General features: G+C 48.7%; 1 protein-coding gene across 12 annotated transcripts in view; it reads left to right on the forward strand.

Moving 5' to 3' along the window:
* Window positions 1–2263: 2263 nt before the first annotated feature.
* Window positions 2264–13918, forward strand: part of TMCO4 (transmembrane and coiled-coil domains 4) — a 100500-nt gene continuing 88845 nt past the window's right edge. For 2 of the 12 annotated variants that reach the window (XM_058304247.2, XM_071217747.1), the window contains exons 1-5: window positions 2355–2488; window positions 7158–7304; window positions 7401–7485; window positions 8569–8659; window positions 11830–12007. In XM_058304247.2, the coding sequence (XP_058160230.1) occupies window positions 7483–7485; window positions 8569–8659; window positions 11830–12007 (272 nt within the window). In that variant the 5' untranslated portion in view covers window positions 2355–2488; window positions 7158–7304; window positions 7401–7482. Of the gene's footprint in view, window positions 2489–2729; window positions 2824–7157; window positions 7305–7400; window positions 7486–8568; window positions 8660–11829; window positions 12008–13918 lie in introns of those variants that run through there. The other 10 variants (XM_023588817.3, XM_004458622.5, XM_023588819.3 and 7 more) reach the window with 7 other exon arrangements.

Below are 13918 nucleotides of genomic sequence, written 5' to 3' on the forward strand. Positions count from 1 at the left end.
CAGGATGCCTAGTTAAATTTGAATTTCAAGGAACAATCATTTTCTTTAAGAGTATGTCCCAAATATAATATATGAAAAGTATTCGTTGTTTATTTTGAATTTCAAATTTAATCAAGCTTCCTGTATTTTTATCTGCTAAATCTGGTCACCCTGGGCCCAAGTATCAGCATGTTTTAAAGCCCCCATTTCCTCTCTGATCTTGCCTCCTCACCATCCTCCTTGAATGTGCCAACCCCTCTCCCCCTCAACACCTTTGTGATTGCTGGGTCTTCCATGCGGGCTGCTCTGCCTCCTAACCCGATGACGTCCCCTCAACTCAAATGTCACTAGCAGACCTTCCCTGACCGTTTCATCTACAATAGAACTTCCTCCCTGGGTTCCCCTCACCCTCTTTGTTTTTTCCTTTAAAACATTTAGTACTGTCTGACACACTGATGTCAGTTTATTGACTCTCTCCCCTTCCCCCTTTCCCCAATGAGAATGTAAGCTCCGTGACATGACTTGGCTGGTAACTCATGGGTTCTTTGTACTGCTATATTTGTGAGGCCAAAATTCTACCAGTTACTCCGTACACATTTGTTGAATTAGTTAATGGATATTAAAATGCTTCCCTTTGCAACACAGCCTCCTAAACATCCCTTTGTGGGGAGTTGATAGACAACCTCTTATTAGAAATGATATGAGGTCTTTCCTTGCCTTTTACTGAGAATAACAGCAGCTAACACTCATTGAGCCCATGTGCCAGTCTGTTCGAAGCACTGTACCTGCATATTCTCATTCAAGCCCCACAACACCCCTTGAAGATGGAGATTATAATTACCCTCCTTTTACAGATGATGAAACTAATTCTTCAGTGTCTAATACAAACCTTAAAAACCTCAAGGGCACATACCAAAAGGGGGAAACCCATATTCACCACCTTTCCTACCTGTAGCCGTCCCTGTGAGATTAAGTCCTGTGTGCAGTGGGCGTCATGGGTGGGGGCAGGGGGTGGCCACTATTGTAACTGGATCCAGTGTCCAGAGGTAAGTGTGGTCAATACAGAGTCTCTGACCGAATTAGGGACAGGACAAAGTTGTCATGCAGGGTGTTGCCTGTTCCTTCAGAGCCATTCTGGTTGGAAGATGGCCCACAGGATACTGGGTGCAGGGGGCTGACCTGACGTTTGCTGTTGACATCCACTCCCACAGGTTAACATTCTACTTTGACAAGGCCATGTGCTCAGAAGTTACCCCGTGTGCACCCACTGACCCTCACAACAGCCCTAAAGAGAAAGCTGTTCTTGCCGGTCCTGACTGGCCAGTGGGGAGATGAAGGTCCAGCACCTTCAGCCAGGTGTGAGTCACAGACTCTGGCCAGGAACGCTGGTCTCCGACCCCTGCCCAGTGCTCTTTCCACTCCCGGGAGTAGGCCACCTCCACTGGGAAAAAGAGCAACAGCCTTTATAGCCACCGATGAATCATACTTGAGCTCTGGCACTCTTTAGCTCTGGGGCTTCTGCACGGTCTGCATCTGAGCCTCAGTTTCCCCACCTGTAGACTGGCCTTGAGAATTCAGAGTTGCTGGGGGAATAAGGTCCACCCTTTCAAATGATTCTCAGAACCTACCAGGTGCCAGGCAGTTCCCAGGGCTGGGTATGCAGCAGAGGACAGAGCAGCTGAAGACAAGCCACTCTACAGGCTTTTAAATTCTAGCAGGGGAAACAAACTGATAAACAGGAAAATGAACAAAATAATTCCATAGTTAGCAATGCTATGATTAGGGTAGAACAGAGCAGGAAGCCTCATGTGTGATTCCCCAGCACTTAGAACCAACACACAGGAGGTGCTCAGTAATTATTTGTTCAAGGACAATATGATGGGTGGTCGGGGGACTGAGATATCAAAGTGGGTAACTGCTCATGCCAGCAGAGTCCCAGGCACGGGAGAGAACCGCAAGTGCAAAGGCCCTGAGACTGGACCGAAGGTAGCAACCCAAAAACAGAAGAATCAGGGCGATCCTGGAGAGCTCATTGTTCTGGAAACTTCAAAGTGCTTTATGCACATGCGGGAAGGATTTTTTTCCGTGGCTCGATCTTTAACTTTACAGAGATTTCATCTAGGCGCTTTTCAGCCCTCCGCTGTCGGGCCCGAGTCCCTCACGGAGGGTTTCTTCAGAGAGAACCGTGCAGGGCTCCCTCTCCCGCGCCCTGCAGTCTTGCAGCTTCGTCCACCAGCAGAGTTTCGCGCCGCGGGTCGGCCCGTCACTTCCTGAGGCCTGCACCCTGTCGGGCGGGTGGCGGCGGCGGCGGGACGAGCCGGGCCGGCACACGCAGCTCGCGCGCCCGGGCAGGCCCCCGCGCCTCCGCCCCGGGCCCGGAACAGGCGCGCTCCCGCCGGCTGCACAGGCGGCCGGGCCGGCCGGGACTGGCGCGGGGCGGCTGGACCCGGCGCGGGAGGAGGGAGGAGCCGGGCTGGAGGAGCCCGGGCCGCCCGCGCCGCCACCTCAGGTAAGGGGGCCGGGGCCCGGGGCTGCCAGTCGGGGCCCGGGGCTGCCAGTCGGGGCCCGGGAGCCGCCGCGACGCGGGGAGGAGCTCGCCCCGGCCGGGGTCTCGGCGCCGCCTCGCCCTCGTGGACGCCGGAGTCATCAGGAAGTGGCCGCGCGCTCCCCTTCCCCCCTTCCGGCGCCGACCTGCAGTCTAGGGAGCGTGGTGGTTTTGTTTTCAGAACCGGAAGTGCCCTTAGCAATCTTGAAGGGTGGCTGGTGGGGAAACTGAGGCCGGTTGGCGCTTCCAGGTGTTCCTGCCGTCCTGCTCTGGGCTCTGAGCCCTGAGAGGTCACTCAAGTGAGTCTTTGATAAGTGAGGACGTTGCCCTGGTCCGGGAGCCGAAGGATTTGCACAAGATCTCCCCGGATAATGGGACTTCCCCTTTTTGCACGGGGCTCCTCCGCTGCGTCCTCCGGGAGGGTGAGGAAAGCCATCAGACACCCTTTGCCCCTTTGCAGACTCAAACTGAGAGTTTGGGGTCGGGGGGGGGGGGGGGGGGGAGGCCTGGGGATCTTCTAGAGAAAAGCACAGGCCCTTCATTTTACAGGTGCGCCAAGTGCCCTGGCCTTGCCAGCTGTTGTTATGGGAGGAATTACTACGACTACTTTTGGGGTGGATTTTACAAGCAGGCAAACAGGTTCAGAGGGGTGAGGTGATTGGCCCAAGGCCACACCCCTAGGAAGGACAAGGCCAGGGTTAGCACTGGCTACCTGACCCCAGAGCCTGGCCCACTGGACCCCAGATGCTGGCCCAGGGCCTGCCCAGAGTAGGGCTTGTGGTATCCTTTGCCTGGGGTCACACGGGGAGTTAGGGGCAGAGCGGGTGTTGGACTAGAGCAGGAGTTCTTCACCTTTTTTGTTCCTTGGACCCCTCTGCCAGGCAGGTGAAATGAATACTACTGTAATTTATTTATTGTGTACACTCTTAAGTGAAGGAAATGCTGGATTTCAATTAGCAGTCAGAAAAAATAGAGAATAAGTCGATTTTTTTCAATTCAAGCTCATGGACCCCTCGTTAAGAACCCCTGGACTAGAGCCCACCGCCTAGCACAGAGACAGAGTCAACATGTTAGTTTGCTTTTCCCCAACTCAGTGTTTGTTTCACTGCAGAAGATACAGACCCTGCCCCCACCCCCACCCCCCTTAAGTTGGGGCAGCTGTTCATTCATGGAACAAATATTAGTGAGCACCCACTGTGTGCCAGTATGTGCACTGTTTAGGCACTGAGAATACAGCAGTGAGCAAGACAAGTCCTTCTCTCTGGGAATACACCCCAAAGGGTGGAATAAAAACCCTGCCTTTCAGGGGTGGGAGGGCTGGGCAGAGAGAGGGACACTGGAATCTCGCACACTGTCAAGCGGAAAGAGAACAGAGATGAAAACACTAAACCTTGGGGTGTGGTGGAAGAACAGCCTCGAGCTGTCTGAGCCTGCTGTCCCTCATGGGCGCCTCTTGAAATGCTTCCGCCAGTCTGAGCTTTCCCACCCCTTTCTCCAGGGATTGGGAGGGCAGGGGAGTAGGTTTAGGAGGGTAGAGAGGGGTGTCAAGGAAGCGCTAACTAGCCTCGGCCTGGACTGGAAACCTGGCCACTTCCTAGCTGTGTGACCTTGGGTAGCTCCCTTAACCTCTCTGGGTCTCATAGCATTGATGAGACTATGTCAAAATCCTTTGTAAAGGGTAAAGCACAATCCAGAGTGTGGCCTATATCAGGGGCCTTGCCAAATCAGGCATAGGCGAGGGTGTGTTTGTTTAGGGCTTATTTATTTAGAGGCTCCAGTGTCCCTTTTGATAACCTGTTACTGCTCCTAGCAAAGAAATTTAAGAAACAGACGAATGTGGCTGAATTCCCAGTGAAGAGGCTGAGACTCCCTTCTTGGCTCAAGAAATGGAACTTTCAGGTCACAATGAGCATGTCAGTTTTAACAATGTGCAGTGTCAGACTGACGTAGACCCAAGGAGCACGTGGGGTGGGCACAGCTGATTAGTTGTGTAGCTCACGGTTTGGCTCCCAGGAAATTTGGAGCCTGGAGAATTCCCAGTAAGCCTGAAACCATCTCTCCCTATACTCGTACCAGGTGGAAAGTCCAGACCAGCTACCTGTGCCTGCAAGTGTGGAACCTGAGAAATGTTAAATGGACTGTCGTCATGTCCTTTTATGGCCTGTATGCTTTGTAAACGCTACTGTACAACTGTACATTTTAAAAATGGGGATGAGAAATGGGGGCCTCGCTTCCTAGAGTGTGTCGGCATGTGCAGGAGGCTCAGAGGTGACAGCTAAAGTGGAGAAATCCAGGGAGGCTTCAGGGCAGCCAGTGAGTGGGACTTTAGAAAGTGGAGAAGAGCTCGGGGTTTGGAGTCAGACAGGCCAGAGTCCTGGCACTGCCCCTTGCCAGCTGTGTGACCGTCACCTTTGTGAGCCTCAGTTTTCTCATCTGCAAAATGGAGACAGTGATATCTGTACCTGAAATGGGGTCATGAGAGTAAACCCCTGTATTATTAAACTTTTTGGAAAAGGGCACCACTTGGACATGAAGATAAAAGCCCCCAGGCCAAGAGAGCAGCTAAGGATTGGGGTGGGAAGCCCAGCATGGGCTGGAAGCAGCACATGGCTTGTTTGGGCTGAGGACTGGCTGAAAGAAGGGGAGTCGAGGAAAATGAAGTTGGAAAGGCAGATTAGGCCCATCCCAGAGGTGCTTGGGGCTGCTGAGAAGTGGGATGTTAGCCTGTGGACAGACAAGCCAATGAGAGTCATCTAATTTGGTGCCTTTGAATTGTGTTTGAAATCTCATAGGCCAACCCAGGGTATAAACTAAACCAAAGAGAAGCAGGGTAACATGATAATTAAGAAAAATGGTTTTGAGCTAAGACCCAGGCCCATATTTAAATCCCACACTGTAATACCAATAGTCATAGCAGCATTATTCACAATAGCCAAGGAATGAAAACAACCCAAGGGCCACAACAGACAAATGGATAAACCCCACATTACGGAACCAATGTCCTTTACTGTAATCTCTCAAGGCCTCTATGTCCACATCTGTAAAATGGAGCTAACAGCAGCTACCTTGTAGGATTGTTGGAAGGAGATGAGATGATGCAAAACAGGGTGGCACATGACTAACAGTTTCCAAGCATTTACTGTAAGAATTTGAAAGTAGAACATTAAAAATTCCCCACTGTATATCTTCCTGCCCTCCAGGGCAAGAGAAGTCACTGGACCTTGTGGAGCAGTTTGAAAACAAGTGGGTCAAATGAACCATGACATACTTTTCTCATTTGTCTTCCTTCCTTCCCAGATTCACCTCTTGATTTATCCCAAGTGGAAACCACCATTCATTCAACAAATATTTGTTTGTTAGGGCTACCCGATATGTGCTTACATGTGAGCAGAGGGAAATAGGCAATAAGCAATAAACATAAACAAATGAGTGGTAAGGTTAGACAGTGATGGGGGACGGGGAGAGCGCAGCAGGGGTAGGGGGTGGGGGGGATTCATTGAGATGTGAAATTTGAGCAAAGGCCTAAAGGGGGAAGTCCATTCCAGGTATTTGCCAGTTTCTGTGGTGTAAATACTCTCACGGTGGCCAATTTCCTGCTGCCAATGTCCCTGAACGCAGAGCTGGGAAGAGATGCACAGAAACAGTTCTCACGAGCCACTGTGAGCCGGCTCTAGCATACTGTATTGTCATTTAAAATCACATCTATCTTTTCTGATCTTAAAATCCACGACTACTCATTATTTGAAAATCCACAAAATATAAAAGTAGAAAAAACTTAAAATCACCATCAGCATCCCAGTGTATGTCCTTCCAGCCCCTCTACAGATACAGACATCTTAATACAAAATGACTCTTCTTCAGAGCTCAGAAGGACAATGTGCTTCTACACAATTTCAGAAATAGAGAAGAGTTTCTGGGGTCTCACCTTTCAGAGGTAATTTAGGGACATAGTCTTCCAGCTATTTTTCTTCTCTGCTTCTGTTTAACACGATTGAATATCCTTATTTTGGGGAGAGTAAATACAAGCATAGTCTTAGGCCCCATGAGGCAGATGTCATGGGGAAGGCAGCATGATCACTTACTGAAAACTTTACTGAGGCTTAAAGAGGCCGAAAATAATGTTCTAGTTCCCTGGCCTTGAACATGGCTGTTAGGATGCCGTTCAGACTGCTTGAAGTCTGGGGGACCCTTGGCGTCTGTGCTCTGGGACGTCCTTGGGTAACTGTGCACACTTGGCCCTTGTTCCCTCTCCCTTCCCCGTGTGATGTTCCATTGGACTGTGAGGACGGCTGTGCTTTCGGGGAGGAAAGAGTCAGGAAAATGTAGCCCTTAAGCCTCAAAACCTCGTCATTCATTTGTTCATCTAACTGGCATTTTCTGAGCCCCTGCTTTATGGCAGAGAGACAGGTGGGGGAGATACAGGCTACCCAAGGGGCTGGACCCAGGGAACGCAGAGGTGGAGCAGGGACACTGGGTGAGAAGAGCCACGGAAAGCGCTGGGGCTGTGCCTGGCACATGCCAGGGCTCTGTGATCGCTGCCCTGCGCCCCACCAAGAGACGGAGCCCAGGCAGGGGCAGAGGCCCAGAGTGCAGGAAGCCCACCCTGAGCTAACTGGAGCCTTCTCTCCTGTAGGCCTCCTCCAGACCCTACACCCTGTGGACCCACTGGCTGGTTTTTCTGGTTTACCTCCTGAGTAATTTGCATATTTCTCTGAAAGAAACTGGACTACCTGGCTTCAGACTTAGAGAGGGGGGCCCACTGTTGGTTCTCCAAGTCTGGGTAAGTCCTATTTAAGGTTTCTTTTTCTTTGGAGCCCATGTCATTATTTGAGATGGTGTTATTTATGAGTTTATTTCTTGTCTCTCTCCCTCATAGAATATAACCTCCTTGATGGCGGGTCGGGGCTGTTGTCTGTCTTAGTCACCTCTGTCCCAGCGTGTAGCACAGTGCCTGACATATGGTAGGTACTAGTACATGTTTATCAGATTAATTACTGATTAATTTGGGGTAGAGGTAAATATTTATTTATAATTTCATTGGACCTGAAGAAAAAGTCTTAAAGTGCTATAGACTTCCCACTGCTTTTCTTTTTAAATTTTTCATTGAAAAATAATTATAGACCCACAGGAAGATGAAAAATAGTACAGAGGGTCCCCTGGACCCTTCAGTCAACCCTGCAGTGGCCAGTGCTTTTAAAATTAAGTCTAAACCCCTGAGCTAGATGAACTTGGCCCTGCCTGGCCTAACCCCTGGCAGCTTCCTCTCCAGCCTCACTTCTTCCCTCCCCCATGCTCACCCTTTGCCTCAGCCTGGCTGCCCTGGACATCTTTCTGGGGCTTCTTAGAAATACCCTCTCTCCTCCACCTCTGGGCCTCGACACAGGCTGTCCCCTCTGCCTGGAACACGTTACCCCTGGGTGACTGACTTGTATGTTCTTCAGGTCTTGGCATTGGTGTCACCTTCTCCGGGAAGTCATTTCTGGGTTCGATGCCCCTCTTTGATTCTGTACATCTCCTGTGTTCCCCCGTCACAGCGTTTATCCACTATTTTGTCGTCGTCTGTTTGCTTGTCTAGCTCCACCTCTGCCCTGCTTCTTCTGTTAGAATACCCTCTCCCATCCATCCACACACCTGGCTCCCAGGCTTCCTGTGGGCCACTGCGCAAATGGCACCTTCCTTCTGCCCCATGCCCCAGCACCTCGTATCCCTCTCACGCTGCCTGATAGTTCTCCCCGGCTTGGTCACTTCCTGACCGAATGTTTACTTATGTATTTGGTGGGCTGCTCAAGGGCATGGATTCTGGAGCCAGATGGCCTGGGTACAAATTTTAACTCCCCCACGACTGACTGTGGGACCTTGACCAAGTTATGTAAATGATTGTCATCATTATGTATTGGTTTATCATTGCCTCTCTCCCGTGGGAGTGTCAGCCCCTTGAGAGCAGGAATTTGTCTGTTTTATTCCCTGCTCTGCCCCAAGGCTTCGAATAGGGCAACACGCATGATAGACCCTTCATTCAACCAGTATTTGTTGAATGCTTGCAGTTGTCCATGGCCTTCTCAGAAACCCAGGGAGGCAGCAGTGAGAAAACAAGGGACCTGCCCCACGCAGCTTGCATTCTATTTGTATATACAGGTAAACAAATCAAAAATATCATTTCTGGATAGGAGTAAGCATTATAAAAACAAGATAGGGTGATGGGCTGGAAGGGCAGGGGTTTCTAATCCTGGGTAATCAGGGAAGCCCTCCAAGCAAAAGTCGCATTTTTTAGCTGAGGCCAGAATGATGTGACGATCAGGGTGAGAATGTTCTAGGCAGGGAGAATGGCAGTTGCAAGGACCCGGAAGCCAGCTTGTCGTATTTGAAGAGCAGGACAGCCAGTGTGGCTGTCATGTGGTGAACAAATCGGGGGGAAGGGCAGGAAACGGAGTTAAGAGGCAGGCAGGGGTCAGACCCCATGGGTCGATGTGATGGGAAGCTGTGGGAGGCACTTAGGTGAATGGCATCATCGGTGTATATGGCAAAAAGGCCACTCAGGCTGCTGTGTGGAGAATGGATCAGAGGGGATCGAGACTATTTTTTGTGGAATGAATGAAAGAATGAATTTGGCCTAAGCTGAGCTTTTTGAATGCCAAGTACATGCCCCCTCCCTTGTGGTTAGAGGCAAGCCAGTTCCTGCTTCTCTGATAAGAAGGCTATTTATTCTTGAACTGAGAATTCGTGTGAGGCTCCCCAGATACCAGTCCAATAAAATACCATCCAGGGCTCCTCTGGGTAATAGTTGCAATTACTGCAGCCTCCAAATGGCACATGAGGTTGATTGAATGAAGTGGAAATCGCTGAGGCTGCTGTCATGGGTGGGAGCTGAGTCCAAGTTTGTGCTGCCCTAAGTCCATGTTGGTGCTGTCCCCTTTGTCCACCACTGTGGAGATCAAGGAAGGGGAGGTACAAGGGAGGCCTGGGGCCTGGGCCAATCCTCCAAGCACAGAAAACTGCTGAGACTCTCATATTGGGTTCCTGAAGCAATCATTGGAGGCCAGTCCTGCTGGATGACCTTGGGCAAGGTCTTAACCTCTCTGGGCCTCGATTACTCCATCTGAAACACGGAAAGGAGTAGAGGTGTAGAGAGAAGAGCACAGGGTTTGGAATCAGAAGTTTGGTTTGTCTCTCCTCCCTTACCTGCTGTGTAACTTTGGGAAAATTGCTCGGCCTCTTTGAACCTATTTCCTCTGTTGTGGAAGGGAATCATAATGGTTCAGGCCCCACTTACCCTAACCTGGTCACTGGGAGAAGTAAATGAATTGGAAAATGGTTTGTAAACAGTTACACAATGTACACATGTTCACTAACTATCTTAGGGTTGTTTTGAAAAGCTAGTGGATTATTCATTGTGGACAGACTTTTAAATAACTCCTCTAGAGAAATAATATTTTGAGAACAAAACTTTTTATTGCTCAACTGGTTAGGAAGGAACCTATGAACCTCAAACAGTGCAGCGTGGGCTTATTAGAGTAGAACTCTCTTGGCAATATGATGAGTATTTAAAACAAAGAGGTGGCCAAAGATCTGGCTCTGGTCTCTTTTGGGGTCTGTCACTGCCCTTCTTTGGCTGTGTGGCCCAGCCTACTTATTTTCCCCTCTGAGCCTGTTCCCTCATTTGTACACTGGCTGTTTCAGGAGTCCCTGCCTTATACATTTGGCTGAGACAATGCGTGTTGTCATTGCAGGCTGGCCTCTGGCACCTGGTGAGGACTCGATAAGAAACGTTGGCTCTTGTTGCTCTTTACTACACCTTTGCTATGTGCCAGCAGTGTGCCGAGCATTTCATGTACTTGTTTGTGTTTTCTTTTATTCATTTGTTAAACAAATAATCATTTATATAGCACTAGCCCTGTGCCAGGCTCTGAGTGTTTACAAATACTGCATGGGCTCTTCCCATTTACAGTCCCATTTTGTAGGTGCAGAGAGCTCGCATTGCCCAAGTTCTCCCCCTGGCCCCCGCATAGGTAGGTGGATGCATTGGATTCACCCCCAGGTCTCTGAACCTGCTTTCATATCCTTGACCGCCTCTTGTCAATACTGGGACCCCTCCCTAATGGCCTGGCCACTCCCAGGTGCCTGGCCCCCTGGCCCCAGGGCCCTTCCTACCCCCTGAATGTTGGGCTCAGCTTGGCTTGGCCTCTCCCCTCAACCCCTAATCCCTCCTTCCCTCCATTCCCTCCTTCTTTCCTTCCTTCCTTTCATCAAGGAATACATATAGTAAAGTGCATAAATCTTGAGTGTACACCTCAGGGACTTTTTACGTATATTTACATCCTTGTAATCACCAACCAGGTCAAAAAATAGACATTTCCAGCACCCAGAAGGCTCCTTCATGACTCTTCTGAGTCAATGCCCCCTCCCAGAGGTAACCATTCTTCTGACTTGTGACCACAGCTTGGTTTTACCTATTCTTCCATGTCATATAAATGGACTCCTACCTTATGTACTCTTTCGTGAGTGCTGATCATTTTGTCTATGAGATTCACCCATTTTGTATGTAACTGTAGTTCACTCTTTTCATTTTGTGGAATGTTCCATTGTTCACTATCCCTCAATTTACCCATTTACTGTGGATGGACCTTTGAGTTGTTTCCAGCTTGGGGCTGTTATGAGTAAAACATCTCTGAACATTCATGTACCTGTCTTTAGGTGGACATAAGGAGTCGGCTTGCTAGGACAAAAGGGAAGGCATCTGTTTAATTTTAGTGGATACTGCCAAACAATTCTCCAAAGTGGTTGTATGAATTTACCCTCCAGAACACTGACAGTGTACATCTAAAAGTCCTATCTGCTCCTTATCCTTACCGGCATTTGGTGGTGTCAATCTTTTGAAGTATCATCATTTGGGTGGATAAGTCTTAGTATCTCATTGTGGCTTTAATTTCCATTTCTCTGATGACTAATGATGTTGATCACCTTTTCATGTGCTTATTGGCCATTGGAATATCTTTTATGACAAGCCTGCTCAAGTCTTTTGCCCATTTTTTAAAAATTGAATTGTTTGTCTTTTTCTTAATGATTTATAGGAGCTGTTTATATATTAGGGATGCAAACCCTTTGTGATATAGGTATCAAAAATATCTTCCTCTGGTTGTGCCATGTGTTTCACTGTCTTAAAGGTATCATGATGAATAGAGAAGTTCATCAAAATTTCAATGAAGCCCAGTTAACCCATCTTTTCTTTTATGGTTTATGATTTTTGCATCCTGTCGAATCTGTGCCTGCCTCCTGGAAACATTTCCTATTGGGATTTTTTTCTGCAGGTCTGGGCATGGCCACACAGGACAGGCTGAGCCTGCAGCGGCCTCAGGTGGCCGAGCCAGCCACCGAGGGGGAGCCACGTCTGCCTACAGGGCGGGAGCTGGCCGAGGCCAACCGCTTCACCTATGCTGCACTCTGTGGCATCTCCCTGTCCCAGCTCTTTCCAGAACCTGAGCAATGGTGAGTGCTTTTGTTTCACAAAGAGAAGGTTGTGTTTCCCAGGCTTTTTTAGGGAACTAAAAAAGCTGAGAGTCAGCCTGCAAGATTCAAGGAGTAGCAGGTCATTGCCCTTGCCTGTAAGGGCTCACTCAGCAGTCACCAGTTAGGCCTTCACCAAGCATTTTGAGCACTTATTATGTGCCTGGCACTATTTGATGTACCTGGAGGCTGTACATAGAGAGAGATGAGTGAAACAGATACCCTCCCTGCTCTCAAATTGGACAAGTGTAGTAGAGGAGTAAGATCTTTATTCATTCATTCAGCATGCATTCAAAAGTGCTTATGGTCTAGGAGAGGTGCTTACATGAACACCCCAGGAACAGAGATGAGCCATTCGCCTAATAATTTGCAGCTGAAGAGATCAGAGCCCTGAGCAGTGAGTAGGCTCAGAAAGAAATGAGCCCACCAGCCTATAGCTGAGATTGGAAGAAGCTGGGCCCACTGAGCCTTAAGAGGAAAGAGGGAGGCTGAACCCTCACAGATGTCACCTGCCATCTTGCTTCAACACACGGTAACAGACTTTGGTGAGGAGCTAACCTTGAGTTGGACTCTATAAGGCCTTGTAACTGTAAGCTTTTACCCCAAATACATACCCTTTATAAAAACCAATAGATTTCTGGTACTTTGCATCAGCACCCTTTTTGGCTGACTAATACAGAATTTGGTACCAGGAGAGTGGGATGTGGTCTGATGCAATTACCAAAAATGCTAGAATGGTTTTATAAATGGGTAAGGGGTATTTTTTGGAGGAATTGTGACATGCTTGATAGCAAAGGCCTAGATTGCTTTGAGAAGAGACTGTTGATAGGAATATAAAGCTTAAAGTTATTTCTGATAAGGCTTTAGAAGGAAGTGATGAAACTATTGTTGAACACTGAAGGAAAGGCAATCCATGTTTTAAAGTTGCAGAGAACTTAGCAAGATTGACTCCTGAAGTTATATGGAAGGCAGAATTTGAAAATTACAAAGTTGGACATTTAGCCAAGGAGATTTCTAAATTAAATGTGGAAAATGCATCCTGACTTCTCCTTGCAGCTTATAGCAAAATGTTAGAGGAAAGAGATAAGCTGATAACAGAATTGTTGGGCAAAAAGAAACCAAAAACTGATTCTGGAAATGCTAAGCCTCTGGAAATCAAGCCCCCAGACAACAGTGCCCATTTGAGGATTAACTAAACTTGGAACTTATAAGTCAGAATTAAAAATGCAGCTATCCAGGAAAGATTTGTGGAAACTTTTACTGTCTGATGGCTTAGACCCTTGCTTTCTGCATGCTAAACCAACAAGCTTTTTGAAAAAGCTGTATGAATAAAACCACTGTCAGCCTGGACTGAAAAGGCCATGGAGGGGAGAGATGAAAGGGAAAATGGCTTTAAGAGGAAAACCATGGAAGCTGAGGTCTGGAATTAAGACGTTTTCTTGGGCCAAGAGAGGAACCCCACTTGTGTACAGAAAGGGTATTTGTCCCAGCAGTTGTAGAGGGTGGATGTTCAAGCCCACTGTTCAGGGAGTATTTTGCTGTCCCAGGCTACAGAGAGGGTGGAGCACATTCCCCAAGAGTTGGGGAGAGTGAAGTCAACACTCCACAGGTCTGAGGGGGTAGGCGTGTCCCCCATAGATTAGGGGAGGCCAGGTCACCAACTCATTGCTATGAGAAGGTTGGGCCTGTACACCAGAGATGGGGAAAATGTTATCTCCACTGCGCTGTACTAAGGGCATTGAGGCTCTACCCCCAAAGACTGGGCAAAGTGGGGCCTTCACCCCAGTGCTCTTGGAGGGTGAGGCGTGGAGCTCGGTCGCCACCAGACACTTGATGAGGGCAGAACCAAGAAAATGGCTTTGGTAAGCCTATGGAAAGGGTGGGCACCCATGA

Source organism: Dasypus novemcinctus, chromosome 9 (genome assembly GCF_030445035.2).
Source record: "Dasypus novemcinctus isolate mDasNov1 chromosome 9, mDasNov1.1.hap2, whole genome shotgun sequence".
Taxonomy (NCBI): Eukaryota; Metazoa; Chordata; class Mammalia; order Cingulata; family Dasypodidae; genus Dasypus; species Dasypus novemcinctus.